At 45.4% G+C, this 26,752-nt stretch overlaps 3 protein-coding genes across 4 annotated transcripts; all 3 read left to right on the top strand.

Annotated features, from left to right (window-relative positions):
• The first annotated feature begins 1,093 nt into the window (after positions 1–1,093).
• Positions 1,094–6,326, top strand: LOC114592398 (E3 ubiquitin-protein ligase TRIM7-like). Of its 2 annotated transcripts, none has more exons than XM_077922891.1 (4): positions 1,094–1,395; positions 3,756–3,851; positions 5,034–5,134; positions 5,986–6,326. In XM_077922891.1, the coding sequence occupies exons 1-4, from the start codon at positions 1,201–1,203 to the stop codon at positions 6,041–6,043; spliced, it is 450 nt and encodes a 149-aa protein (XP_077779017.1). In that variant the 5' UTR covers positions 1,094–1,200; the 3' UTR covers positions 6,044–6,326. The 2 variants fall into 2 exon arrangements, with proteins under 2 accessions (XP_077779017.1, XP_077779019.1); XM_077922893.1 differs by lacking the exon at positions 5,986–6,326 and adding an exon at positions 5,592–5,736 and having other exon boundaries at positions 1,096–1,395.
• Positions 6,327–8,770: 2,444 nt separating this feature from the next.
• LOC114592288 (zinc finger protein RFP-like) lies at positions 8,771–16,563 on the top strand. The gene is made up of 7 exons (XM_028720351.2): positions 8,771–9,387; positions 9,806–9,901; positions 10,465–10,695; positions 10,988–11,010; positions 11,910–12,031; positions 12,404–12,436; positions 14,858–16,563. The coding sequence occupies exons 1-7, from the start codon at positions 8,959–8,961 to the stop codon at positions 15,376–15,378; spliced, it is 1,455 nt and encodes a 484-aa protein (XP_028576184.2). The 5' UTR covers positions 8,771–8,958; the 3' UTR covers positions 15,379–16,563.
• A 1,244-nt stretch (positions 16,564–17,807) lies between these two features.
• Positions 17,808–26,558, top strand: LOC114590980 (zinc finger protein RFP-like). Its single transcript, XM_077922274.1, has 7 exons — positions 17,808–18,461; positions 18,952–19,047; positions 19,351–19,581; positions 19,916–19,938; positions 20,929–21,050; positions 23,134–23,166; positions 24,841–26,558. Exons 1-7 carry the CDS (start codon positions 18,033–18,035, stop codon positions 25,347–25,349), a joined length of 1,443 nt encoding a protein of 480 aa, XP_077778400.1. The 5' UTR covers positions 17,808–18,032; the 3' UTR covers positions 25,350–26,558.
• The last annotated feature ends 194 nt before the right edge of the window (positions 26,559–26,752 follow it).

The following is a 26,752-nucleotide window of genomic DNA, read 5'->3' as shown; positions in this document are numbered from 1 at the left end:
ATCCTAGAACAATAGGATCTAGAACGCAGCAGTCTGATTGGTCCGCAGGAGCCACCCAATCTAGCTCCAGGTGGAAATGAATCAGCGACCTTATTGGCCTACAGGAGCAGCCAATCAGGCTCCTGGATGAAGTGAATCAGCAACCTGATTGGCCTGCAGGAGCAGCCAATCAGGCTTCTGGAGGAAGTGAATCAGCAACCTGATTGGCATACAGGAGCAGCCCGGAATTAGCCAATCATGTGGGACCCATTGTGTAAATAATGTATATATAGCTAGACGTTTGGGGAAAAGTTTCATAATTGCTACTACGAGCTGAATAAAGAGCATGAAATTCACACTCGACTCCGAGTATCTTTCAGCTAGCCGTCCCATATGTCAGACATTATCATGGTCTGAGCCTGAGGCCTGATCAAGTCTTTCTTTCAGACTGGGTTACTGCCCCCCCATTACATTTTATTGTAATTTTATTGGTCCTGGGCGGGGAGGGCGGAGTATTAAAAAATTATTATTATTATTATTATTATTATTATTATTATTATTACTACTACTACTACTACTACTACTACTACTACTGTAGTGCTATCATATATCAGAATAAAAAGGGAATAGAAGCTGAACAACTTTGGGAATTGCCTTTAAAAAGCTCAACAATTTTGGTGGTTTTCTTTAAAAAAGAAGCAGCTCAACAACTTTTGTGGTGTCCTGGTTTTTACTGCATCCCACTCTGGAAGATCATTAAAATCCAGAGGAAATTGGTTTTCCTCTCCCTAAATTCCACATGCATTTTAGAGAAATAGCACCCCCAAATGTCATCTTTGATATTACAGCTAACTGAGCCTGAAATATCACCCGGGGCACCTGTGAGGAATGCCCCAAATAATTTAGAGTTAATGAGGCGTCTTATCTCCTGTATTCTCCTGTTTCTTTCCTGGTACTAAATTAAAGGTTTCTTCCTGGTACTGAATCAAAGGCTGCAGAATGTCCTTGCCAACTAAGAGTTTGCTTTGCACATTCTTTTTAATTTTTTTATAATTGTTTAAACTTTTGCTTTGGCTGTGGACTTTGACACACACCTGAGGTGCAACACAAAGTAGAAATCCCCAGTCACCTGTTTTCCAGGAAAGGGAACACCCAGTTTGTGAAATAAGTTTTTAACAAAAGACCACAGAGAAAAAAGTAACTCTTGTGCCGGAGGCAGCCATGGCTGCTGGGGGTCTTGCTGAAGATCTCTCCAGACATCAAAGGGGAACATGGAGCTTCTGCGAAAAACACCAGGAACCCCAGAAACTCTTCTGTAAAAACCACAAAACCGCCATCTGTGTGATTTGTGACAAAGCCAAGGAACACAAAAAACACAAGGTTGTTCCTCTGGATGAAGCGCCTGAAATATACAAGGTAGGAAATCACGTTTTCTATTCTAGTAATACTCTACTAGCTATGGGCAAGCAGGTCCTGCAACAAAATGTTGCAGTGTGTCTCCATAAAATGAATGCTCCAGTGAGCTTTGTGATAAGGGGGTGGAGTATTTCATTAAGTGGAATGGCAGACGCTCCAAAAGTCCCTATTTTCCAGGAACAGTCCCGGATTTACAGAAGCTGTCCCAGTTTGATCCTAGAATGTCCCACTTTTCCTTAGGACGTCCCTATTTTAACCCGAGAAATGTTGGAGGGTATGGTAGGATGTCCCTACTTTCAACAGAGAAACGTTGGAGGGTGTGCGACCTCTGAGCCAAGGAGATAAGAAACTGTACAACCTTTAGAAGACATCTGAAGGGAGCCCTGTATAGGGATGTTTTTAAATGTTTAATAGGTAGATTATAAATAATACATTTATTACTATTATTATGATGGAAAAAAGGTAAAGGGTAAAGGGACGCCTGACCATTAGGTCCAGTCGTGGCCGACTCTGGGGTTGCGGCACTCATCTCTTTATTGGCCAAGGGATCTGGCATACAGCTTCCGGGTCATGTGACCAGCATGACTAAGCCACTTCTGGCGAACCAGAGCAGTGCACGGAAACACCGTTTACCTTCCCGCCAGAGTGGTACCTATTTATCTACTTGTACTTTGATGTGCATTCGAACTGCTAAGTTGGCAGAAGTAGGGACCAAGCAATGGGAACTCACCCCATCGCAGGGATTCAAACCGCCGACCTTCTGATCAGCAGGTCCTAGGCTCTGTGGTTTAACCCACAGCGCCACCTGTGTCCATCTACTATGTTAACACTCAATAGATTTGTATATGTTTATTCAAAACCTGCCAAGAAGTCCAATTCGTTTTGTTGTCTTTTTAAGTAAAATGTAAAAAGTTCCAACAAGGAAAAAAAAAGTCAAACGTTCCCATTCTTCTTTAAAGTCACAGTTGTCCTTATCTCTCAGTTTGTATGTCAATTTAGCCAGTTCTGCTACATCTATTTGCTTATTGACACTCTCAAAGATCTCCAATAGGCTTCTCAGAGACATCTGATTGGTCAGTGTGAGAAGAGGACGCTAGACTTTGGTCTGATCCAGCAGGCCTCTTATTTTGTTCTCTCTTTCTTGAATGCGTTATTTCCCCAAGAAATCAGCAAGGATGCCCTTCCCCAGGATTTCATTTCAAGGAGTGTTAAACCCCACTAACTTATTCAATCTGACCCATTTGGGTAGCTCAGTTGGTTAGAGCAGTGTTTCTCAACCTTTTTTCTGACCTTGTTTGAAATATCATGAGGGTCCCCAAGGGGCCCTATGGCCCACATTTGAGAAACACTGGGTTAGAGCATAGTGCTGGTAATTCCAAGGCTGCAGGTTTGATCCCGTATGGGACAGCATTAATAATAATAATAATAATAATAATAATAATAATAATAATAATAATAATAAATTTTATTTATACCCCACCCTCCCCGGCCAGAGCCGGGTTCAGGGTGGCTAACAACAGTAAAAACTACAGTACAGTCATATCTCGGGTTGAATGTGCTTCCAGTTGAGCGTTTTCAAGTTACGCTCTGTGGCAACCCGGAGGGAATGGAGCGCGTTACTTCTGGGTTTCGCGGCTTGCGCATGCTCAGACGCTCAAAATGACATCATGCGCATGCGCGGAAGCTGCAAAACGCGACCCGCGCATGCGCAGATGTGCAATCGCGTCTTACGTTCTATTCAGGGTGCGAACGGGGCTCCGGAACGGATCCCGTTCGCATCCCGAGGTACCCCTGTAAAAACATAATGGGGAGGGGGCAATTTAAAATCCGAGTTAAAATACAATTTAAAATGCAGCCTCATTTTAAAAGTAGCCCGTAGATCAAGACCAGAAGGGGAGGGAAACATAAGGGTCAGACTGAGTCCAAACCAAAGGCCAGGCGGAACAGCTCTGTCTTGCAGGCCCTGTGGAAAGATGTCAAGTCCCGCAGGGCCCTAGTCTCCAGTGACAGAGCGTTCCAGCAAGTCGGGGCCAGGGCTGAAAAGGCCCTGGCCCTAATTGAGACCAATCTAACCACCTTGCGGCTCGGGACCTCCAAAGTGTTGTAATTTGTGGACCTTAAGGTCCTCCACGGGGCATACAATGAGGTTGGGCTAGATGACCCTCGGGGTCCCTTCCAACTCTACAATTTTATGTTGAATGCTATAATGTGACATGGAAGGTGCAAGAGACCTCCATCAAACTTAAGTCACAAGCATTGCATTCAACTTCCCTCTCACTTTCTCAATTTTGATATCATAAATACTCAATAAACCAAAAAAGAAAAAAAAGAACCAAAGTACAAATCATGTTTCTTTCCAGGATCAACTCTGCAGTCACGAGGAGATTTTGTGTCAAGAGAGAGAGAAGGTTCTGGCATACGGAGCAGCCATCTTAAAGGAAAGCCAAGATGAGCTTGTAAGTGCTGTCTGGTTGGCCACTGTGAGAACAGGCCACTGGCCTGATCCTGCACTCCACTTCTTAAGCACTCCATAGCACTGCGTGATGCTACCTGCTTTGACATTTCCAATTGCTTGCTGAGCTCAAAGGAAAACAATTCATTCTGTCCTATGGCCTTGCGACATCTCAAACTTCCCTATGGGGAAAAGTCACAACATCTGAGGCTTTTGAGTTTAGAAAAACAAAAGTTAAGACAAGAGGGACATAAAATTATGCACAGTGTGAAGAAAGCAGATGGACAGAATTATTTATCTCTCATACGAGAACCTGAGGGCATTCAGTAAAACTGAATATTAGATGTTTCAACACACATAATGCAGGTGGCACTGTGGTCTAAACCACTGAGCCTCTTGGGCTTTCTGATCAAAAGATTGGTGGTTCAAATTCCCACTCCCATTGCTCTGTCCCAGCTTCTGCCAACTTAGCAGTTCGAAAGCACACCAGTGCAAGTAGATAAATAGATACCGCTGCGGCGGGAAGGTAAACGGTATTTCCGTGCGCTCTGGTTTCTGTCACGGTGTCTCACTGCGCCAGAAGCGGTTTAGTCATGCTGGCCATATGACTTCTAGTGAACCAGAGCAGCGCACAGAAACGTCGTTTACCTTTCCGCCGGAGCGGTACCTATTTATCTACTTACACTTTGCCATGCTTTCAAACTGCTAGGTTGGCAGGAGCTGGGACCGAGCAATGGGAGCTCACCCTGTCGCGGGGATTCGAACCGCCGACCTTCCGATTTGCAAGCCCTAGGCTCTGTGGTTTAGACCACAGCGCCACTCAGGTCTAAGAGAGGCATCTGGTTGGACAATGTGAAAAAGAGATGCTGGCCTGATCCAGATTAGAAGGACACTTTTTATGTTCCCTCATTCTTGAGTGTATTCTCTTCCCAAAGCATTGGGGAGGTCTCCCTTCCTTCCTATCAAGGTGTGTTAAACCCCCTACTTCACTTGTAATCTATTGAATCCAACCCATTCTAATGCTGCAAGAGGATATGGAAGGTTGCAGGGGATCTCTGTAAAAAAGCACAGGAATGTGAGGGCAAGGAGAAAGCATGCCATTCAACTTTGCCCCTCGGATTTCACTTCAGAAATAGACAATAAAGGAACCAAAAACAAAACAAACTGGTTTATGTTTTCTCTTCAGGATCAAATTGACGCTCTTGCGGAGAATCTGGAGGCGATGAGACAGGCAGCATTTGGAGGTGGGGAAAAACAGACGCGGAAAAGAAGATTCAAGGGCTTCTTGTAAGTGTTGCTGATGTTGGGAAGTGAAAAAGTACGAGTCTAAAAATAATAAACTGGGGGTGGGGGGAATTAATCCAGAAAGGGTTGGATATTTTTTAAAGCACACAAGGCCACTTTGCTTCTATTTGGGGTGGCCCCTTTCTCCTGCAGGAAATGAGTGACTATTCCAAAGGTGGGCACCAATAATAATAATAATAATAATAATAATAATATATTATTATTTGTACCCCGCCCATCTGGCTGGGTTTCCCCAGCCACTCTGGGCGGCTTCCACAAAGACCAAAAATACACTAATAATAAGCTTCTAGAAAGTTCTTTTCCTGATGTTGTGACCTTTGTAGGGAATTTAAAAGTGCCTTTCCCAGGGAATGCTCATGAATGACGTGGCTCCTTGATGTTGCAGAACCTGAATATATTCTCCACCCTGACACTCTTTTCTCCTCCTTCCACCATCTAGCAAATGGAAATGGAAGAGAAGACAGCCTTCCTTGAACTGTCAGTCATCTTAAGCTCTTGGGACGGGGACTGCTCTGGGCCGTTCAGGTATGTCCCTTTCCTCCCTCTGTGTCAAGCCTCAGTCTCTGGGCGCAGATGGAGGAGATACCATTCTCTGCCATCCCCCATAGTTTTATTCATTCTCTTTATTTTCTGCCTTCCCTCCCATAGTCGCCCAGGGATAGTGCCTTCCTGGGTGAGGAAAGTACAAGGAACGATGCTGGGCATTTAGTTTCAAGTGGGAGATGAGAGAGACGTGCTTGCTTAGATCCATTTCACAGATAATGATCACTATTGTCCTTTGCAGCAGAATGAAACAAAAATTAATTCTGCTCCGCCTTTTGCCTGGATTGCAGATCTCCAACACCTCTGCACCTCTCAAAAAGCAACCTTGCAGCTCTTCTTCTATGGTGAGAAATTGAAGAAGAGGATTGAGGAGGAGGAGCAGAAGCCACTGCAGAGCTGGGAACATCTGAAGCTGTGGGAAGGACCTAGAAACATCAAGTGGAGTCTCACTATTACCTTTCAGGTTGAGAAAAGATCAGCCAGCCAACCAAGGACAGTAATCATCATAGAGACTGTGTGGCACGTCCTGAGCCGTCTGAAGGAAACCATAGATGGGAGGAGCTGCTGCCTAGAAAGCGTCTCCTTTCAGGCAGCTGCCAATAAGCAACTCCCTGTCCCACCCCAAAAAGAATTTACAGTGGTACCTCGGGTCACAGACGCTTCAGGTTACAGACTCCACTAACCCAGAAATAATACCTCAGGTTAAGAACTTTACCTCAGGATGAGAACAGAAATCGCATGACGGCAGCGGGAGGCCCCATTAGCTAAAGTGGTGCTTCAGGTTAAGAACAGTTTCAGGTTAAGAACGGACCTCCAGAACGAATTAAGTTCTTAACCCAAGGTACCACTGTACATTCATAGGATCATAGAGTTGGAAGGGACCACAAGAGCCATCTAGTCCAACCCTGTGCGGTGCAGGAATCATTCGCTGGGAGGAAACCGGAAAGGGAATCAGGACTGAATTTTTGTGTCCATAGACACCCAAGCTTGATTCTGGTCCTGATCACAAATTTCTGGGTTGGGCATATGCTGTCTGCCTGGCGAAGCCACAGTTGTGCCCCTGTCTCTGGTTGGCTGACCTTAACATTCTGGTTAAAAACCAAAGCAGAACCTGGAAGCTGGAAACCTACGGGGGGGGCCATAGACACCAAGACACCAGTTCTGCATTTGTAAGAACCTGGTCATTTGGTGCGGCAGCATCTACACTTTGGGACTCCTTGCCTCTTGATATCAAGCAGGTGCCTTCACTGTGTTCTTTTTGGTGCCTGCTAAAACATTCTGGGTGACATGGGTGGCGCTGTGGGTTAAACCACTGAGCCTAGGACTTGCCGATCAGAAGGTCGGTGGTTCGAATCCCCATGACGGGGTGAGCGCCTGTTGCTCAGTCCCTGCTCCTGCCAACCTAGCTGTCAGGGAACTGCCATCGGAGCCAAGAGGAGAGGTAAGGCTCCCCAATGAGGCCGGAGAGGGAACTAGCAGGGAGAGAGGGAGAGCTCCCGCTGGGGAAAGAAATCAGAGTGACGCCAGGAAGAAAGGGGAAGCCGAGAGGACTTCGGAGGTAAGGCTCCGAGACTCTTCCAGTGAGATCAGCGGGGAGAGCGCAGGACCTCCGCTTGGCACGCCTACTCTGCGCAGAAAGCTTCCGCGCAGAGAAGCTAGGCGGAGACTTGCTGTCAAAGAATTTTTATGTTGGAAGAAGTTCAGGAAACGCCCACTGACGGATTCTGCCAGCGACTGAGACGGCCGAGTTGTAAGGGCTGTCCAGCCAGGGAAAGGTTTAGCTACACAAGCAGCTTGGAGCAGTTTGTGGCTTACGTACAAGCAACCCCAATTCCCATTACACTAGCAGTTTGAAAGCACGTCAAAGTGCAAGTAGATAAATAGGTACCACTCCGGCGGGAAGGTAAACGGTGTTTCCGTGCGCTGCTCTTGTTTGCCAGAAGTGGCTTAGTCATGCTGGCCACATGACCCGGAAGCTGTACGCCGGCTCCCTTGGCCAATAAAGCAAGATGAGCGCCACAACCCCAGAGTCAGCCACGACTGGACCTAATGGTCAGGGGTCCCTTTACCTTTACTAAAAACATTCTGGTCTCGTCAAGCCTACCCGGATGCTTAGAAAATATGTTTTAGTAGTTTACCTTCTGGTATATTTTATTCCCCCACCTCCTGATTTTATCTTTCTGTAAACTACTTTGGTGTTGTTGGTTTTTTTGTTTTTGTTTTACAAAACAAGTGGTGTATAATTTTTTATGAAATAAATAAGCCAGTAAGTAAGAGCGCTTTCTCCTTCTTCTGCTCTGCAGAGCCTGGAATTGGGAGGAATGGTTCCTTTGATCCTGGAGGTGGTTTATAGCCATCATGAATCATAGCCATTTAAAGCTGTATCCTCTATGACTTGGATGGAAGGAAGGAATAAATAATCACAGGCTCGCCCTATTCACACACAAATATGCCCTTAAGAATGGATTTGTAAGCAAAAAGACAATGGGAAGGCTTTCCCAATTTTTCTCCCTTACTGCAGAGGAATATTTGGGGTCAAAATGGCTTCAGGATTGCTCTCCCGTACCATTTCAGACACATGGTTCATATATTCCTATATGTGTGCATTGATGAGTATTTATTCTATATTTGAGACCTTAAAATTCTTATAACAATGTAATATTTCACTGACAAAGGGCTGCATTCATTGAGAAAATGGGGCTAAGTGAAAGCACCTGCTGTTAATAGCTGCGCTGCGGTGTGATTGGCAAGTATCTGGATACCATTTAGCTGAGCTGTTCGCAAAGGCCGTTTGCAGAGTTGGTTCCAGAGGTTATTGCATATTATCAGACGCTGGCGATTTTGTAAAAACGACTCACTAAAAACTGGCACCAGGATGGAGGGTTGGGCTATTTCTCCTCTGTATTTATTGGCTACTAACTGGAAAGAGGAGTGTGAATGGAGGGGGGCGGGGGAAGGGGACGGCAATTCATTCATCAGCTTGCAAAGTAGTCTGAGGCTGACATGCTGATAGTCAACAAACTCCACCAGCTCCCACAGGGAAATGGTTCCTTAAAAAAGCAGCCCCCAAAGATGAGCACTGCATTTAAAATAAATAAAAATATATACTTCCACCATATCAAAGCGGCTCGGAGCTACAGCCAACTTCAAGGCAGCAGGGATCCTGAGTGATCGCATCTGAATTTCCTGGAAAGGGAACACGCCCATTTTCAGACGTAAAAGAGATAAAAGGAAACCAACTCTCTCTTTTTGGCGAGGCAACCATGGCTGCTTCTGGGGGTCCCGTGCAGGATCTCCGCGAGGAAGCCACTTGCCCCATCTGCCTGGAGTATTTCAGGGATCCAGTGATCATCCCGGAGTGCGGGCACAACTTCTGCCGATCCTGCCTGATCCAGTGCTGGGGGAAATCCGAGGGAGAGGCTTCCTGCCCTCAGTGCAGGGAAACAGTGGAGCAAGGCAGCATCAGGGGAAACCAGCAGCTGGCAAATTTTGTAGAAATAATTAAGAAATTCAGCCATCTGGGGGGGAAAGAGGAGGGAGAAGGAAAGGGGAGAGTCTGCGAGAAGCACCAGGAGCCCCTGAAGCTCTTCTGTCAGGAGGACCAAAGCCCCATCTGTGTCTTGTGTAATGTATCTAAGGAGCACAAAAGCCACGATGTGGTTCCTCTAGAGGAGGCGTCCCAGGAGTACAAGGTAGGAAAAGGCAGTGGGTCTTTATTGGGGGTGGAAAAGCTGCAGACAAGAGGGGCTTGCAAAAAAATAAATAAATCTTGTCATGTATTCTCTCCACTTGCAGCCCCTAAGGAGTTATAGAGCAAGAATCTTTTGCTGCCTGATAAGACTTAACTTCTGAAACTATAAATAACATCTAGGATTAATTTAATAAAAAGGAGGGAGGACATTTTGGAGGTGTGTTGAGTGTGGGGGACAAATAGCAAAACCCCCATGTTTCTCAGCTCTGATATAGGGCAGCCCCATTTCTGCCTCATCTGGGATGAAAAGGGGGAACCTCTGCAAAAGACCCAGGGATGTGGGGCAGGGAGCAAACATACGATTCAGCTTCCCTGTTAATGTGTAATGCAGCCTAACTTGGATTTTCTTTTCTTTTCAGGATCAGATCAGCAGCTGCCTAGACAATGTGAGGAAGGAGAGAGAGAAAATTCTAGTACTTAAAGCAGACACAGAAAAGGAAAGCCAAGACCTGCTTGTAAGCATCATTTTTACTTTAAGGAGAAAAAATGCTACAGTTTAGAATCAATATCTGGGGGGGGGGGTATATATGGAATACAGAGAGAGGTTTCTTTTTGAACAGCCTTATCTCCCACAGAACATGAAAGGCCATTTAAAAAGGGGGGTGGGCTTGTGTTTATGAAGCTCTTTCCCTGCTGAATATTGGCATAATCACTCTAAAATGTCAGGCATGCCCTTCCAGGGGAATTTGGATAAGTCATGGGTAGGCAAACTAAGGCTCATGGGCCGGATCAGGCCCCAATCACCTTCTCAATCTGGCTTGCGGACGGTTCGGGAATCAGTGTGTTTTTACATGAGTAGAATGTGTGCTTTTATTTAAAATGCATCTCTGGGTTATTTGTGGGGCATAGGAATTCCTTCATATATATTTTTAGTCCAGCCCCCCACAAGGTCTGAGGGACAGTGGACCAGCCCCCTGCTGAAAACATTTGCTGACCCCTGGCCCTCTTCATCCTTCAAGAGCAGACTAGATGCCTGATATTGGCCCACTGTTCTCTTCTTTCAACCTCTTTGCTGCAGAAACAAACAGGTGCAGAGAGGGAAAAGATGGTGGCTGAGTTCAGGCGACTGCACCAGTTTCTGGAAGAACAGGAGAAACATATCTTGGCCCAGATGGCAGAAGTGGAGAAGGAGATTGCAGCCCAAAGGGAGGACCACCTGGCCAGACTCTCCAGGGAACTCTCCTCTCTTGACAGCCTCATCCGGGAGATGGAGGAGAAGCTTCAGGAACCAGCGACTGAACTCCTGCAGGTGAGGCCTCATCCTGATGCGAGAGGGTGGAGTGTGATGCTTCAAACTACAGGCAGGAGGATAACATGTCTTAGCCCCCATCCTAAAAAAAGCTGCTGCAAAGAAAACAATTGGTACATGAAGGGTGAAAGGCCTGGGGTCACAAAAGGGGTGCTGCTAGATCAAACCACAGGCTTCTTCACTTTAGCATTGTGTTCTCGCAAAATTGATAACAGTAGAACTGGCTCCACTGACTTCTTTCTTTCTTTCTTTCTTTCTTTCTTTCTTTCTTTCTTTCTTTCTTTCCCTCCAGGATATAGGAAGCTTCTTGCAGAGGTAAGTGATGGGAAACCCCTGCCTTATTCTGATGCTATGAATTTTGCTGTTTAACAGGTGAGAAACTCACTCTACACTTCCTCATTCCAGAGATAATTTAGGACACCATTGTCCATTTTCACAAAATCACAGACAAAAATAGGGACACATTTTTGTGGTAGCTATTGATCCCATCTACACTCACAGAAGCTTTTTACTTTCTTACATTCCCACCACATATGATAAAAAGTTCATTTTTCTTTACATTTCCAACATTTATCACTTGTCTTATACATTTTAGCTAATTTCACGGGAGTAATATACCACCTATACATCATTTTCATCACATTCTCTTTCAGAGCATTACATGATGTAAATTTTATTCTTTCTTTCCACAAGCTCTCTCATTCTTTTAGCTGTATATTATATCCAAAATCTTTGGCCCAGTGTATCATAACCGATTTTACTTCATCTTTCAAATGCCATTCCAGCAGCGCAAAAGGCGTTCTAAAGCTTTCTGATTTTCCTTATATTTCAGAAATGCACATACCAGATCAATATGTTTTGCTCATTGATCACTTGAAATGCTTCACTGTAACTGGTGTAGTCCTAAAATCTCCGCGTAAGGACCCAGTGTTGCTCAGTTTCCTAAAAAAATTAATTTGAAGGTAAAGAGGCTGATCTATGTGATCTCATATTCCTATATTTCCTTCTGTATATTATGGAAGCAGGTGTGTGTCGGTTTTCCTTCAACTTGTTAGGTGCTCTCTAGATGCTCCCTTTTACCATTGGAAAAACCCTGCTCCCAAGTCTTCAGGATATATCCATCATGCCTTTATCATCAGGATGAGACCCCTGCCTTGTCAGAAAGCTCCTTGCATTGGAAGGATGGTGGCTTGACTTTGTTCTTCTCCTCCCAGGTCTCAGGAGAAGGAGAACTTAGAGGATCCTCCTGTGGCTTTTCCTCTTGCCCTGAAGTGGAGGATCTGGGACTTCTGTGATATTAATCCCTTCCTGGAGGGAGTCATGGAAAAATTCAGAGGTAGTAAAGAAGGGCTGAAAATATTTTATACTGAATGTTTAGAAGTGTTCATGAAAGGCTCCAGGTCATACGGAATATTAGCCATGCCAGGAAAATGGATGGTTTATTTGATTATTCTTTTTCAATATCTAGAAGCCACACTTTAATATGTAGATGATTCACAACTGATTTTACTTAGGCAATTGAAAGGGGATGGTAAACCCTTCTTGCTGGTCTCTGGAATCACTCCAGCTGGCATGGCCAGTGGTTAGGGATGATGGGACTTGTAGTCCACAACACCTGCCTACAATCTCATGAGCTCATACTGTTCTTTCCAGGTTTGTTATCTGCATGATGGTGTGATCCTAATCTCTGCTCCCTTTTCTCTTCCAGACACTGTGGAATATGGACTTCAGCTGCGAAAAGGTACATTTAATAATAATTATAAGTATTATTTATACCCTGCCCATCTGGCTGGGTTTCCCTAACCATTTCCAAGTCAAACAGAGGCAGAAATTCGGGAGAGATGGGATCCACTTCTCAAAAGACCAGGCCACTGCACCTCTTCCGTCCATGCCGTATTTCCCCTTATTTCCCAGAGGCATCTGTTCCATGAGAGCAGCTTGCTGGGCTAGAGGGGCTCTTGGCCTGATCCTGCAGACTCTTAGGAAGCCCCCAGCTCAGGATGGCTGGCTTTTCTGTGCCCAATCTCAATAAGACACAGGGGTGGTGTGAAGCCAAAGGCTCCCGGCACATGAGGGGGAAATATCCCTTTGAGCCATACCAGATCCCCACCCCTTTTAGGAGAGCTTATGTAAGAGTAAGGTTTACTCACACATGGGAAATGCATGAACAGAAATAGCTCAGAAAATGGCTGCAACAACCTTTGGGGGCTAGAAGGTGAATGGGTTCTGATGTCTGTGGAGGGAGCTGGGGGGCTGCCTGACTGTGAACTTCAGTGGTCCGGCTTCCCTGCAAGATGGGGGTCTTCAGTCAGCTATTGTATTGTATTGTATTGTATTGTATTGTATTGTATTGTATTGTATTGTATTGTATTGTATTGTATGACTTCTCTGCTGCAACATGATGGCGGACTAGAGAAACCTGAGTAAACTTAAAAGAGAAGGACAGAATTACAGCATAGACCAGGAGGAAAGGCTCAATGGGAAGACAAAAGTCCAGTCTGGCCTGATCCTGAAAACCACAAAAAGGGATTCATAAGAGCTGGAAAAGGTGCAGCAGATGGAAGCATAAAGGAAACTCCTACTTATTTTTAAAAGTACATTCTGGGATTCTTTTAGAAAACAGCAGCAAGTAAAATACATAAAGGCTAACCAATACAACAATAAACTAGAAAAAACCATTACATTTAACAATATTTTTTTACTAATAGCAGCATCGCAACATCCAATATCCCACATAATTTCCAAAGGCCACTGTACAAATGTGTGTCTTTAAAAAGAAATTGCTTCACAAACTTTCCATAACGTGGGGAGCAGGTGAGAGGACTGCAGAGCAGATCTTCTCCCTAATGCCCACCAGCCTGACCAATTTTTAAATAGACTTCTTATTGTGCTTCCACTGCCCACTTTTTCCATAAATGTGAGGAGCAGTGAAAAAAATGAATCATCATATAGCCAATCAGGCCTGGGGAACCAGGATGGGGTCTTTGCGTTGAAGGTGACAGGTGGGAATGGCACTTCCTAGGTTTTATAAATCTTGCCTTTCATCTTGAGATTGCAACAATAAATGCATTAACACAATTCACAGAAAAAGAAAGCCATTCATATCAACGATGTAATAGTTGTCAATTTAAAAGCTCTGCTTTTACCAAACCGTAAGAGATAATCAAGTTAGTTCTTGGCTGACTGCTCATAGTTTGCCTGGGGGAAACACACCAAAGGCCCAAACTGCAGAACATGGAAGGGAGTCCCTCAGAAGGTGGTGGACTCTCCTTCCTTGGAGGTTTTTAAGCAAAGGTTAGGTGCCCCCCTGTGCTGGATGCTTATTTGGGATCCCTACATTGCAGGGGGTTGGACTAGGTGATCCTTGGGGTCCCTTGCAGCTCTACAATTTTACGATGCGCTTTCAAGAATCCCAAGCAGGACATTTCACACAAGGGGGGTCGTGGTAGCCTAACCACTTTCTTGCTTTTCATAAACTCTCTGGAAGGATGGTCTATAATATAATGTTAAATATGTAACTGAAACTTGAATGGTGGTTACAGGGAGGGTGAGAGCACCTGCAGGGAGGATGAGAGTTTTACCTGACCTGTCAAGCATGGTCTGCCATGTGATGTGAGGTAAAAGATTGATGTGAATTAGGGAATCCCTGCTTGGACTCCCTTCTGCCATGAATGGTGGGCGTAGGGGTGGCCATAGACAAGCCACTGTCTCCAGTGGCGTAGCGTGGGGGGTCAGGGGGGGGGCCGGCCGCACCGGGCGCAACATCTGGGGGTTAGGGTTAGGGGCGCAAATCCACGGGTTAGGGGGCGCCAATCCACGGGTTAGGGGGCACAAATTACTTGCCTTGCCCCGGGTGCTGACAACCCACGCTACGCCACTGACTGTCTTTCAGCCTCAGTCCTCCCATCTGAAAAATGGGTATGCTAAGATTGACTTAACTTACAGGGTCAGGTTCTATATAGATAATGGTGTGAACCCTTGAAAGAACTGCAAATGTTTCAAGAATCCTTATTAAGAACTTGATGAACATTCCTCTCTCGAATGCAGAGCCATGGAGTCCCTGTTCATTTCAGAGGGGATGCTATTTCTGTCATGTGCCTAAAGAAAAGTCAGTTTCCCCGTTGACGTTGTTTCTCTTCTCTTTCCTCATCTGCCCCCACAGAAAACGTAACTTTGGATCCAGACACAGCACATCCCCTCCTCATCCTGTCCAAGGATCAAAAGAGAGTGAGAAAGGGAGACATCTATCAAGACCTGCCAGACAACCCTGAGAGATTTGACACACTTACCTATGTGCTGGGTTGTGAGGGTTTCACAGCAGGCAGACATTTTTGGGAAGTCATTGTGAGAAGAGAGGAGGGGTGGGGGGTGGGGGTGGCCAGAAAGTCTGTGAAGAGGAAGGGGGTTTTCTCTTTCGGTCCTAGGGAAGGGATCTGGGGTTGGATCTGGGGCTTGGGGAAGTGGGGCAATGGGTACAGGTTATTCTCCCCCCATGAGGCCCCTGTTCCAAGTGAGGAGCCCAAGAGGATCCGAGTGGCCCTGAACTGTGAAGGGAGACAGGTGTCCTTTTACGATGCAGACACGGCAGTCCTCCTCTACACATTCCTGGCAGCCTCCTTCTCAGGAGAGACCCTCCAGCCCTTCTTTTACATAAGCAGGAAAGCGAAGCTGAGACTCTATTGACTGATGTGCAGACAGACAAGCGTATATTCATTGCCATAATGACATATCCAGTCTCCTCTACAGGACTGAGCTGACAAGCACTTGAGAAACCATATTTGCAGAACTGTGATTGGCCATCCCTTGTGTCAATCATGATGCAACCCTCCCTTCTCAGGCCAGCTTTGTAAATGACACTGATTAATTGGGACCCCTGACAGTCCCCAAACTTGCCTGTTCTCTCTCCCTTGGGAATGGGCTATTTCTGCCAGTCAAGGAGGTGCAAAGGGGGAAAGAAGCAAGAAAATAATTTAGGAAACAACAACAAACCTCCCCGCATTCCTGTTTCGATGTAGTTCTCTCTCCAACCTCCAATTCTGACACATTTTCTATAGACATTCCTCGGCCTCAATCCTGAACTCAGATTCCCTTTCCCTCCCCGCAAGACCTCCACTGTCATGGAGATGGAAGTTCCAAAATCCCTTTTTTTGCTACTACTCAGGGAAGCTTATGTGGCAATTCAGCAAAATCTCCATATCCAAATATTGTTTGCTAGTTTGAGTACAGTCGGCCCAAAATTCATGTGCAACTTACTTGCGTGATCTCAGCCTGGAGCCCTTCGTCAAAACACAAATTAATAAATGGAAAGAGGGTGAGAGACCGGGAAAAACTGTTGGAAGGGACTGTGTGAGATCTCACAATAGTCTCCAGAGCCCAGAAAGCATTTTTGTTGGGGGGGGGGCCTTTGGCAATGGTGGAAAGAGTTTCTAAGTCCACCTTGCTTACTGACCTCTAGAAAGGTCAAGATCTCTGGCTTCAGACAAGTAGTATGGTTGCTTAGGGGGCATTTTCGGGGGTCTTCCTGACTTGCACCACATTGCCTTTGCATGCTGACCCCAGAGACGTAACCCCTGTGCAGGTTTTGGGTCTCGATGTAACAAAATCCCCTTCGACAGTGAAGAGCCTCTGTCAGAAGCTCTGAGGAGAAAACATTGGCAAACATTGAGAATTTTGGGGTATGTGTGTGTGGTAAATTCCCATGTATAACATTATTTTCACCAAGGTGGTTTGTAATGAAGAGTCAGATACTTACCTGTATTTTTAAAAATCCCCTCTTCTTATCTTTTTGTATAACGAGCCTAAAATAATTTGGGGATATGTTTCATGCGCTAACATGTTTGATTCTACTAAAGATTGTACTTCTTGTTACTCCTGTGGTGTTTCAACAGTATAATATCCATTCCCCATGACACTTCCTCCAGGGATTTTAGGAGGGTGATATCCTTTTTTATCCTCAGAGGAACCCTGTGAGGTAGATGGGCTGAGCTGACAGACTTAGAAAAAGGAGAAACGTTCAAGTTTATGGTCAAAAGGGATTTGAACCTGGGCCTTGTCATCCCAAGTCCAACACACTGGGCACTCAGAATTTGAAATCTTAGCAAGGGTCCCTTCAGAGATGTGCTTGAAAGCCCTCCCTGCAAAGCTCCTCTACAGTGGTACCTCGGGTGACGAACGTAATTCGTTCTTAAGCCGAAACTGTTCTTAACATGAGGCGTGCTTTCGCTAAGTGGGGCCTCCCACTGCCCACTGCCCACTCACCCTATGCAGGAGGGAGGAGAACCCAGAATGATGGTGTGCAAGCCCCTATATAGACTTTTGAAACTGCCCACCTGTAGCACAAGACCAACCCCACAAAATATCAGACATACATCACAGAAGGAGGCAGTCTTCAGCAGAAATCCTTCTGTTAGGATACCTGTTAAAGGTCACTGATTGCAGGCAGCTTGGCCATTCTTTTGTGATCATAAATACTTTAGTTCCTGAATCCAGGTCACATGCTCATCCTATTCATACACAAATATGCCCTTATGAATGGACTTTCCCCATTTTCCTCCCTTACTGCAGAGGAATATTTGGGGCCATTGGGAGAGTCGAAATGGCTTCAGGATTGCTCTCCCATACTATTTCAGACACATGGCTCAAATATTCAGTTATGTGTGCATTTATGTACAGTATTTATTTTGTATTTGAGAACTTGAAATTATTATAACAATGTGATCTTTCACTGACAAAGGGCTGCATTCATTGAGAAAACGGGGCTAATTTAAAGCACCTGCTGCTAATAGGTGCCCTGCGGTGTGATTGGCAAATATCGGGATACTATTTAGCTGAGCTATTTGCAAAGGCCGTTTGCAGAGTTGGTTCCAGAGGTTATTATTGCACATTATCAGACGCCGGCGATTCTGTCAAAACGATTCACTAAAAATTGGCACCGGGATGGAGGGCTGGGCTGTTTCTCCTCTGTATGCGGTGGCTACTAACTAGATAGAAGCTGTGAATGGAGGAAGGCGGGGGAGAGAGACGGCAATTCATTCATTACCTTGCAAAGTGGTCTGAGCCTGACGTGCTGATAGTCAACAAAACTACAACAAACTCCACCAACTCCCACAGGGAAATGGCTCCTTAAACGAGCAGCCACCAAGAATGAGCACTCCATTTAAAATAAATAAATATATTTATTTCCACCGTATCAAAGCTGCTCGGGGCTCCACCCAACTCCTAGGCAGCAGAGATCCTGAGTTTCCCGGAAATCCGAATTTCCTGGAAAGGGAACACGCCCATTTGCAGGCGGAAAAGAGAGAAAACGAAACCAGCTCCTCCTTCCTGGCGAAGCAAGCATGGCTGCTTTTGAGGGTCCCGTCCGGGATCTCTGCGAGGAAGCCACTTGCTCCATTTGCCTGGAGTATTTCAGGGATCCAGTGATCATCCCGGAGTGTGGGCACAACTTCTGCCGATCCTGCCTGATCCAGTGCTGGGAGAAATCCGAGGGAGAGGATTCCTGCCCTCAGTGCAGGGAAAATGTTGAGCAAAGCAGCATCAGGCGAAACCAGCAGCTGGCAAATTTTGTGGAAATAACTAAGGAATTCAGCCATCTGTGGGGGAAACAGCAGGGGGAAGGAAAGGGGATGGTCTGTGAGAAGCACCAGGAGCCCCTGAAGCTCTTCTGCAAGGAGGACCAAAGCCCCATCTGTGTGGTGTGTGACAGATCCAAGGAGCACAAAAGCCACGAGGTGGTTCCTCTAGAGGAGGCGTCCCAGGAGTACAAGGTGAGAAAAGGCAGAGGGTCTTTCTTGGGGGTGGAAGAGCTGCAGACAAGAGGGGTTTGCAATAATGATAATGATGATAATATTGTAATGTATTCTCTCAACTTGCAGCCCAAAAGGTATTATCCTGATACAACTAAACTTCTAAAAATTAATACAATAAACATTTATTTTTCTTTTTGAGGGATTAAAGTGCACCGGTGTCCCCCTGAATTCAGGCTGCAGTAACTCCCCCAGGACAAAAGATTACAACATCTAGGATTAATTTAATAAAAAGGAGGGGGGGAGATGTTGGAGGTGTGTTCAGTGTGGGGGATAAATAGCAAAACCCCCATGTTTCTCAGCTCTGATATAGGGCAGCCCCATTTCTTCCTCATCTGGTATGAAAAGGGGAACCTCTGCAAAAGACCCAGGGATGTGGGGCAGCGAGTTGTGTTAATGTTGTTGTGTTAATGTGTAGCGCAGCCCAACTTGGACTTTGTTTTCTTTTCAGGATCAGATCAGCAGCTGCCTAGACAATGTGAAGAAGGAGAGAGAGAAAATTCTCGTATTTAAAGCAAACACAGAAAAGGAAAGCCAAGACCTGCTTGTAAGTATCATTGCTACTTTAAGGTGAAAAAGTGCTATTGTCTAGAATCAATATGGGGGGGGGGGCAATGAATATGAAATACAGAAAGAGGTTTATTTTTTAATGGTCTGATCTCCCACAAAGCATGAAAGACCATTTAAAAGAGTGGGTGGGCTTGTAAGTTTTTACAAATTCTTTCTCTGCTGAATATGTCAGCAGTTGCCTTCCAAGTTAATTTGGATACCTGGCCTCCTCATCCTTTAACAGGAGGCTAGATGCCTGATTTTGGCCCACTCTTCTCTTCTTTCGACCTCTTTGCTGCAGAAACAAACAGGTGCAGAGAGGGAAAAGATGGTGGCTGAGTTCAGGCGACTGCACCAGTTTCTGGAAGAACAAGAGAAACGTATTCTGGCCCAGATGGCAGAGGTGGAGAAGGAGATTGCAGCCCAAAGGGAGGAGCACCTGGCCAGACTCTCCAGGGAACTCTCCTCTCTTGACAGCCTCATCCGGGAGATGGAGGAGAAGCTTCAGGAACCAGCGAGTGAACTCCTGCAGGTGAGGCCTCATCCTGATGCGAGAGGGTGGAGTGTGCTGCTTCAGACTACAGGCATTTCTTAGTCACATAAAAATGTTGCTGGAAGGAAAACAGTACATGAAGGGTGAAAGGCGTCAGTCCTGGGGACGCAGAAGGGGCCCTGCTAGGTCAAACCACAGGCCCCTTCATTCTAGCATTGTGTTCTCGCATTGGCCAACCAGAGGTCTCTGAGAAGCCAAAAAAACAGTAGTGCTCTCCAAACCTGTGATCCCCAGCAGTTGCCACTCAGCTGCTTAGTATTTATAACTGACTGCAGAAACAGCCCCACTGACATCTTTCTTTCTTCCCTTCCAGGATATTGGAAGCTTCTTGCAGAGGTAAGTGATGGGAAACCCCTGCCTTATTACAGTGGTACCTTGGGTCACATACGTTTCAGGTTACAGATTCCGCTAACCTAGAAATAGTGCTTCAGGTTAAGAACTTTGCTTCAGGATGAGAACAGAAATTGTGCTCTGGCGGCGCGGCAGCAGCAGGAGGCCCCATTAGCTAAAGTGGTGCTTCAGGTTAAGAACAGTTTCAGATTAAGTACGGACCTCCAGAACGAATTAAGTTCTTAACCTGAGGTACCACTGTATTATGCTATAAATGTTTCAGTTTAACAGGTGGGAAACTCAGTCTCCACTTCCTCCTTCCAGAGATTAGAACTTCATCGTCAATTTCACAAAATCACAGACAAAAACAGGGACACATTTTTGTGGTAGTTTGTGGTTTCAGCAAGAGTTCAGAGGCACCACTGCCTTTGACCTAGTCATCGTGAATAGTAGCCGCTGAGAGCCTTGTCCACCAGACAACTTCAAACACTCATGAATTCTGAGAATCTTCAATATTTAGAAAATATTGCTTTAATTTCCAATATTTTCTCCATTTTTAAATGTAGCCACTGTGCTAAAATACATTTCTAATGTTAATCGCAAAAACCATTCTAAATAATTCTGCACTTCCTTATATTTCAGAAATGCACGTACCAAATCTATTTTGTTCTACTCATTAAAGCTTCACTAAAATTGGTGTAGTCCTAAAATCTCTGCGTAAGGACCCATTATTACTCACTTTTTCAAAAAAATAGTTTGCATATATCAGCTTCGTTACCTTCAATCTCATATTCCTATATTTCCTTCAGTACATTTCAGTATTCCTTCAACTCATTAGGTGTTCTCTAGATGCACACATCAACCACATTCTTGCCATAGGAAAACCCTGCTCCCAAGTCTTCATTATGCCTTTATCATCAGGATGAGACCCCTGCCTTGTCAGAAAGCTCCTTGTATTGGAAGGATGGTGGCTTGACTTTGTTCTTCTCCTCCCAGGTCTCAGGAGAAGGAGAACTTAGAGGATCCTCCTGTGGCTTTTCCTCCTGCCCTGAAGTGGAAGATTTGGGACTTCTGTGATATTAATCCCTTCCTGGAGGGCGTCATGAATAAATTCAGAGGTACTAAAGAAGGGCTGAAAATATTTTATACTGGATATTTAAAACTGCACATCAAATGCTCCAGGTCATTAGCGGTGCCAGAAAAATAGAATGTTTGTTTATTCTTTTTCAATATCAAGAAGTCACACATTCCTATGCAGATGACTCACAACTGATTTTTCTTATGCAGTTGAAAGAGGAGGATAAACCCTTCTTGCTGGGCTCTGGAAGCTCTTGTGAGATCTTGGGGGAGCCTCCCAGATTCCAGTCAGCAAGGTAAAGGGCTTGAAAGCTCTTGCCACGAAGGGTTTGGCAACCCCGCAAATCACATTTAAGCCACCCTCCTTGCTTACTGTGCTCTGAGAGGCTCCTGCGAGCTCTCATGCGGCTGTCTTGGGATCTCAGAAGGCAGGGGTGAATCCAGGGGTCATTCTGACTTTGCACGATTAGAAGTTGTCTGTAAAAAGTTGTCCTTGACCTCTTCCCATCTCTCAGCCAGGCTTTGGGTGCTTTCACACATCTCACTTTTGGGGCATTTCGCCTGTTCCTTTGGCCCTGAGATTGATGTAAGGGGTTCAGGAGGGAGGAGGGCTGTCCAGGAGCCAGCCAGGAGCATAGGGGACTGGGGCTCAGGCCTCCCGTCTTGGAAAAGGGATGTCTGGACCTTGTTGTTGATGGGGAGATCTTCTGGGGGGTCTTGCTCCTCCTCCCAAAATTTGGGCAGGCCTGAACCTTGACATCACCCCTGCCCTGGTTATGCTGGGATAGCTAGCATGGAGAGCTCCAGATGGTTTATTTTTTAAATAATTTTTATTAACGGACCAATCAAATCAATTCAAATCACATCACATAAATTCCGAATTACAAAGCCTAATTTTAAATTTTGTTGAGGGATCCCATATTCCAAGATCCGAAGGGGGATTCTGATCATCTTCTTGCTACTGCGTTAATGTCCGAATCAGTCCAAACAAAGTTCATAATTCTATCCAGTCTTATCTTGCTGTTTCTGCATCTCATCTTGTTTGTATATTTTCTCTTTTTTCTTTATGATCTCTTCTGATAATCTCCTTAAGCCGATAAACACCAATAATAATCCTGTGTGAATTTTCCGTTCATCCAATCCTCAAAACGAGATGGTTTCCATTTCTCATCGCATTCATAGATAACATTGCTCTTTCCATCATTAATCACAGAACTGTCCTTCTTAAGTCCCTCTGAGAAGTTTCACCCACAATATAAAAACAGCTCTATTTCTCCTCCCAGACTTAATTCCTCCAACAGAACTTCCCAATATGGCGACAGTATTTTTAACTGCGTCATTCCAAAGCACTTATACATTCCACGCTCTTCTTAAAGCATGCTTTGGTTAGAAAGTTTATCTCCACACAGACATAAATTCACAGCTTAAGTCCTTCAAACGACATTTCTGACTTGTGAGGGGAAGGATTCTTGTTTAATCACATAGAGGAAAGAAAGGAAAGTTTTTTTTCCCCTCCCCCATCCAGTCCTTTTGCCATACCGAGTCTTGGTGTGTCTTCATCTGGTTAATTCTTGTTCTTCCGACTCGTCTTGTTTTATCAGAGATCCCATCTGTTAGCAGTCTTTACTCCCCCCTCCTTCCTTGAAATATGTGCATTCGCTTCATCCTAATCGTTTCTTTTGAAGTTCTTGCAGCTAGAGGCGCAGATCAGAGACAGCGTCCAGGAGCGCCAATATCCACAGAAGGGCATTCTGCCTAGTGCCCCCATCCCCTCAAATTCGGGGGTGGTATAGGGCACAGCAGGCAAGGGCAGCCCCCCCCCCCACAATCCTGGGGGGGTAGGGAGGCTATTACTCCCATCACAGCCTCCAAATTACCTCGTGTGGGTCGGAGAGATGTTATTGTCAGCCATCTTCTGATGCACCCCTAGTGGCCCCCCGAGAGCTTCAGATGGTTTTGACTACAACTCCCATTATCTCCAGCTGGCATGGCCAGTGGTTACGGATGAGGGGACTTGTAGTCCACAACACCTGGCTACTATGTCATGAGCTCATATTGTTCATTCCAGGTTTGTTGTCTGAATGTTGGTGTGATGCTAAATTTCTGTTCCCTTTTTTCTCCCAGACACTGTGGAATATGGACTTCAGCTGCGAAAAGGTACATTTCTGGGTCAAGCAGAGGCACAAATTCGGGAGAGAGGGGATCTGCTTCTCAAAAGACCAGGCCACTGCAGCTCTTCCGTTCTTGCCTTATTTCCCCTTATTTCCCAGAGGCATCTGTCCCGTGAGAGCAGCATGCTGGGCTAGGAAGCTCTTGGCCTGATCCTGCAGACTCTTAGGAAGCCCCCAGCCCAGGACGGCTGGCTTTTCTGTGCCGAATCTCAATAAGACACAGGGGTGGTGTGAAGCCAAAGGCTCCCGGCACATGAGGGGGAAATATCCCTTTGAGCCATACAGGGTCCCCACCCCTTTTATGTGAGAGTAAGGTGTAAGAGTGGGAAATGCACAAACACAAGTAGCTCAGAAAATGGCTGCATCATCCTTTTGGGTCTAGAAGGTGAATGGGTTCTGGTGTCAGTGGCAGGGAGGTGGGGGCTGCCTGAGTGTGAACTCCAGGAGTTCGGCTTCCCAGCAAGATTGGGGGTCTTCCGTCAGCTTTTGTGTTGGTGGGGAGACATGACTTCTCTGCTTAAACTAGAGAAACTTAAGTAAACTTAGAAGAGCAGGTCAGAATTACACCACAGACCAGGGGCAAAGGCTCAATGGGAAGGCAGAAGTCCAGTCTGGCCTGATCCTGGACACCACAAAATGGGAATCATAAGAGCTGGAAAAGGTGCAGCAGATGGTATCATAAAGGAAACTCTTACTTAACTTCAAAATTATATTCTGGGATTCTTTTATACAACAGCAGTGAGTAAAATGCATAAAGGTTAATCAAGACAATAAGAAACTAGAAAAACCCATTACAATAAAAAAAGACTAATAGCAGCACTGGCAACATCCCACATCACACTTAATCTCCATAGGCCTCTGTACAAATGTGTGTCTTTAAAAAGAAATCACTTGACTAACATTCCATAATGGGGGGGGGGGGTGAGGACTGCAGAGCAGATCTTCTTCCTAATCTCCACCAGCCTGACTGATTTTTAATGGCCTCCTCATGATGCTTCCACTGCTCACCTTTTCCATAAATGTGAGGAACAGTGAAGAAAATATGAATCATGTAGCCAGTCAGGTCTGGGGAACCAGGATGGGGTCTTATACGATGTGCTTTCAAGAATCCCAAGCAGGACATTTCACACAAGGGGGTTCCGGGTAGCCAAACCACTTTCTTGCTTTTTATAAACTACCTGGAAGGATTAAACATTAAACTGGTTAGAAAAAGAGCGAGAGGACTTGCTGCCAGTTTTACCTGGTATGTCAAGCACGTTCTGTGATGTGAGGTAGAAGATTAAGATGTGAATCAGGGAGTCCCTGCCTTGACTCCCTTCTGCCATGAACTCTGGGAGGTGGGGGTTGTCTTAGATAAGCCACTGCCTCTCAGCCTCAGTTTTCCCATCTGAAAAATGGGCATAGTAAGATTGACTCAACTTACAGGGTCTTTGCAAGGGTTCTATGTAGATAATGTGTGCTAAGTACTTCGTACCCTTGGAAGAACTGCAGATGTTTCAAGAATCCTTATTAAGAACTTGATGGACATCCCTGTCTCAAATGCAGAGCCATGGAGTCCCTGTTCATTTCAGAGCTGATGCTATTTCTGTCATGTGCCTAAAAAAGAGTCAGCTTCCCCGTTGACGTCCTTTCTCTTCTCTTTCTTCATCTGCCCCCACAGAAAATGTAACATTGGATCCTGACACAGCTAATCCCAGCCTCATCCTGTCTGAGGATCGAAAGAGTGTGAGAGACGGAGACTTCGAACAAGACCTGCCAGACAACCCTGAGAGATTTGACACACATGGCGATGTGCTGGGATGTGAGGTGTTCAAGGAAGGCAGACATTTCTGGGAGGTCCTTGTGGAAAAAGAGGAGGGGTGGGGGGTGGGGGTGGCCAGAAAGTCTGTGAAGAGGAAGGGTGTTTTGAATTTTGATACTACGGAAGGGATCTGGGGTTTAGGGAAGTGGGATGGTGGGTACAAGATATCCTCCCCCCATGAGGACCCTGTTCCAAGTGAGGAGCCCGAGAGGATCCGAGTGACCCTGAATTATGAAGGGGGACAGGTGTCCTTTTATGATGCAGATACAGCAGCCCTCCTCTACTCATTCTCAGAAGCCTCCTTCTCAGGAGAGACCCTCCAGCCCTTCTTTTACGTGAAGGAGAAAGGGAACCTGATACTCTGTTGACAGACAAGTGTATATTCATTGCCATTATGACATATTCAGTCTCCTTTTCAGGACTGAGCTGAAGGAGAAACCATATTTCCAGAACTGTGATTGGCCATCCCTTGTGTCAGTCATGATGCAACTCTCCCTTCTTGGGCCAGTTTTGTAAATGACACTGATTGATTTGGTCCCCTGTCAGTCCCCAAACCTGCCTGTTCTCTCTCCCTTGGGAATGGGCTACTTCTGTCGGTGCACGAGGTGCAAGAAAATAATTTAGGAAACAACAGCAACCCTAATCACATTCCTCTTTTGATGTAGTTCTCTCTCCAGCTTCCAACTCTGGCTTAAGATTTCTAGAGATAATACCATCATCTTTTCTGAATAAAGTCAGAATTATGTACAGGAATCACTTAAAACCTTCCTCAGTCTCAATCTTGCTCTCAGATTCCATTTTCCTCCCCCAAGATCTCCACTGTCCAGGGAGATGGAAGTTCCAAAATCCCCTTTATTTGCTACTCCTCAGGGAAGCTTATGTGGCAATTCAGCAAAATCTCCATATCCCAAGAGACCTGTTTGCTAGTTGAGTAGTTGGCCCTAAACTCACTGGCAACTTTCTTCTGTGATCTCAGCCTGGAGCCCTTTGTCAAAACACAAATTAATTAATAAATAGAAAGAGGGTGAAAGAACGGGGAAAACTGTTGGAAAGGACTGTGCAAGATCTCACAATAGTCTCCACAGCGCAGAAAGCATTGGGGGGGGGGGGCCTTTGGCATTGGTGGAAAGAGTTTCTAAGTCCACCTTGCTCACTGACCTCTAGAAAGGTCAAGATCTCTGGCTTCAGTCAAGCAGTATGGTTCTTTGGTGGGGCGTTTTCGGGGGTCTTCCTGACTTACACTATATTGCCTTTGCCTGCTGACCCCAGAGACGTAACCCCTCTGCAGGTTTTGGGTCTCGATGTAACAAAATCCCCTTCGACAGTGAAGAGCCTCTGTCAGAAGCTCTGAGGAGAAAACATTGGCAATCTTGAGAATTTTGGGGTATATGTGTGTGGTAAATTTCCATGTATAAAATCATTTTCACCAAGGTGGTTTGTAATGAAGAGTCAGATACTTATCTGTATTTTTAGAGATCTCCTCCTCTTATCCTTTTGTATAACGGGCCTAAAATAATTTGGGGATATGTTTCATGCGCTAACATGTTTGATTCTATTAAAGATTGTACTTCTTGTTACTCCTGTGGTGTTTGGAACTCAACAGTATAATATCCATTCCCCATGATACTTCCTCCAGGGATTTTAGGAGGGTAATATCCTGCTTTATCCTCAGAGGAACCCTGTGACGTAGAAGAGGCTGAGCTGAGAGACTTAGAAAAAGGAGACGCATTAAAGTTTATGGTCAAAAGGGATTTGAACCCAGACCTTGTCA

The sequence above is a fragment of the Podarcis muralis genome, chromosome 2 (assembly GCF_964188315.1).
Source record: "Podarcis muralis chromosome 2, rPodMur119.hap1.1, whole genome shotgun sequence".
Classification (NCBI taxonomy): Eukaryota; Metazoa; Chordata; class Lepidosauria; order Squamata; family Lacertidae; genus Podarcis; species Podarcis muralis.
Note: the sequence above shows the minus strand (reverse complement) of the source record. Positions and strands in the feature narration are given on the sequence as shown.

Bases quoted from the DNA above. Each gene is read 5' to 3' on its own strand.
- LOC114592288 (XM_028720351.2), top strand. From the start codon at position 8,959: ATGGCTGCTTCTGGGGGTCCCGTGCAGGATCTCCGCGAGGAAGCCACT. The intron at 9,388-9,805 runs GTAGGAAAAGGC...TTTTCTTTTCAG, and splicing joins AGGCGTCCCAGGAGTACAAG to GATCAGATCAGCAGCTGCCT. The intron at 10,696-10,987 runs GTGAGGCCTCAT...CTTTCCCTCCAG, and splicing joins CAGCGACTGAACTCCTGCAG to GATATAGGAAGCTTCTTGCA.
- LOC114592398 (XM_077922891.1), top strand. From the start codon at position 1,201: ATGGCTGCTGGGGGTCTTGCTGAAGATCTCTCCAGACATCAAAGGGGA. The intron at 1,396-3,755 runs GTAGGAAATCAC...GTTTCTTTCCAG, and splicing joins AAGCGCCTGAAATATACAAG to GATCAACTCTGCAGTCACGA. The intron at 3,852-5,033 runs GTAAGTGCTGTC...TTTTCTCTTCAG, and splicing joins AGGAAAGCCAAGATGAGCTT to GATCAAATTGACGCTCTTGC.
- LOC114590980 (XM_077922274.1), top strand. From the start codon at position 18,033: ATGGCTGCTTTTGAGGGTCCCGTCCGGGATCTCTGCGAGGAAGCCACT. The intron at 18,462-18,951 runs GTGAGAAAAGGC...TTTTCTTTTCAG, and splicing joins AGGCGTCCCAGGAGTACAAG to GATCAGATCAGCAGCTGCCT. The intron at 19,939-20,928 runs GTAAGTGATGGG...TTCTCCTCCCAG, and splicing joins ATTGGAAGCTTCTTGCAGAG to GTCTCAGGAGAAGGAGAACT.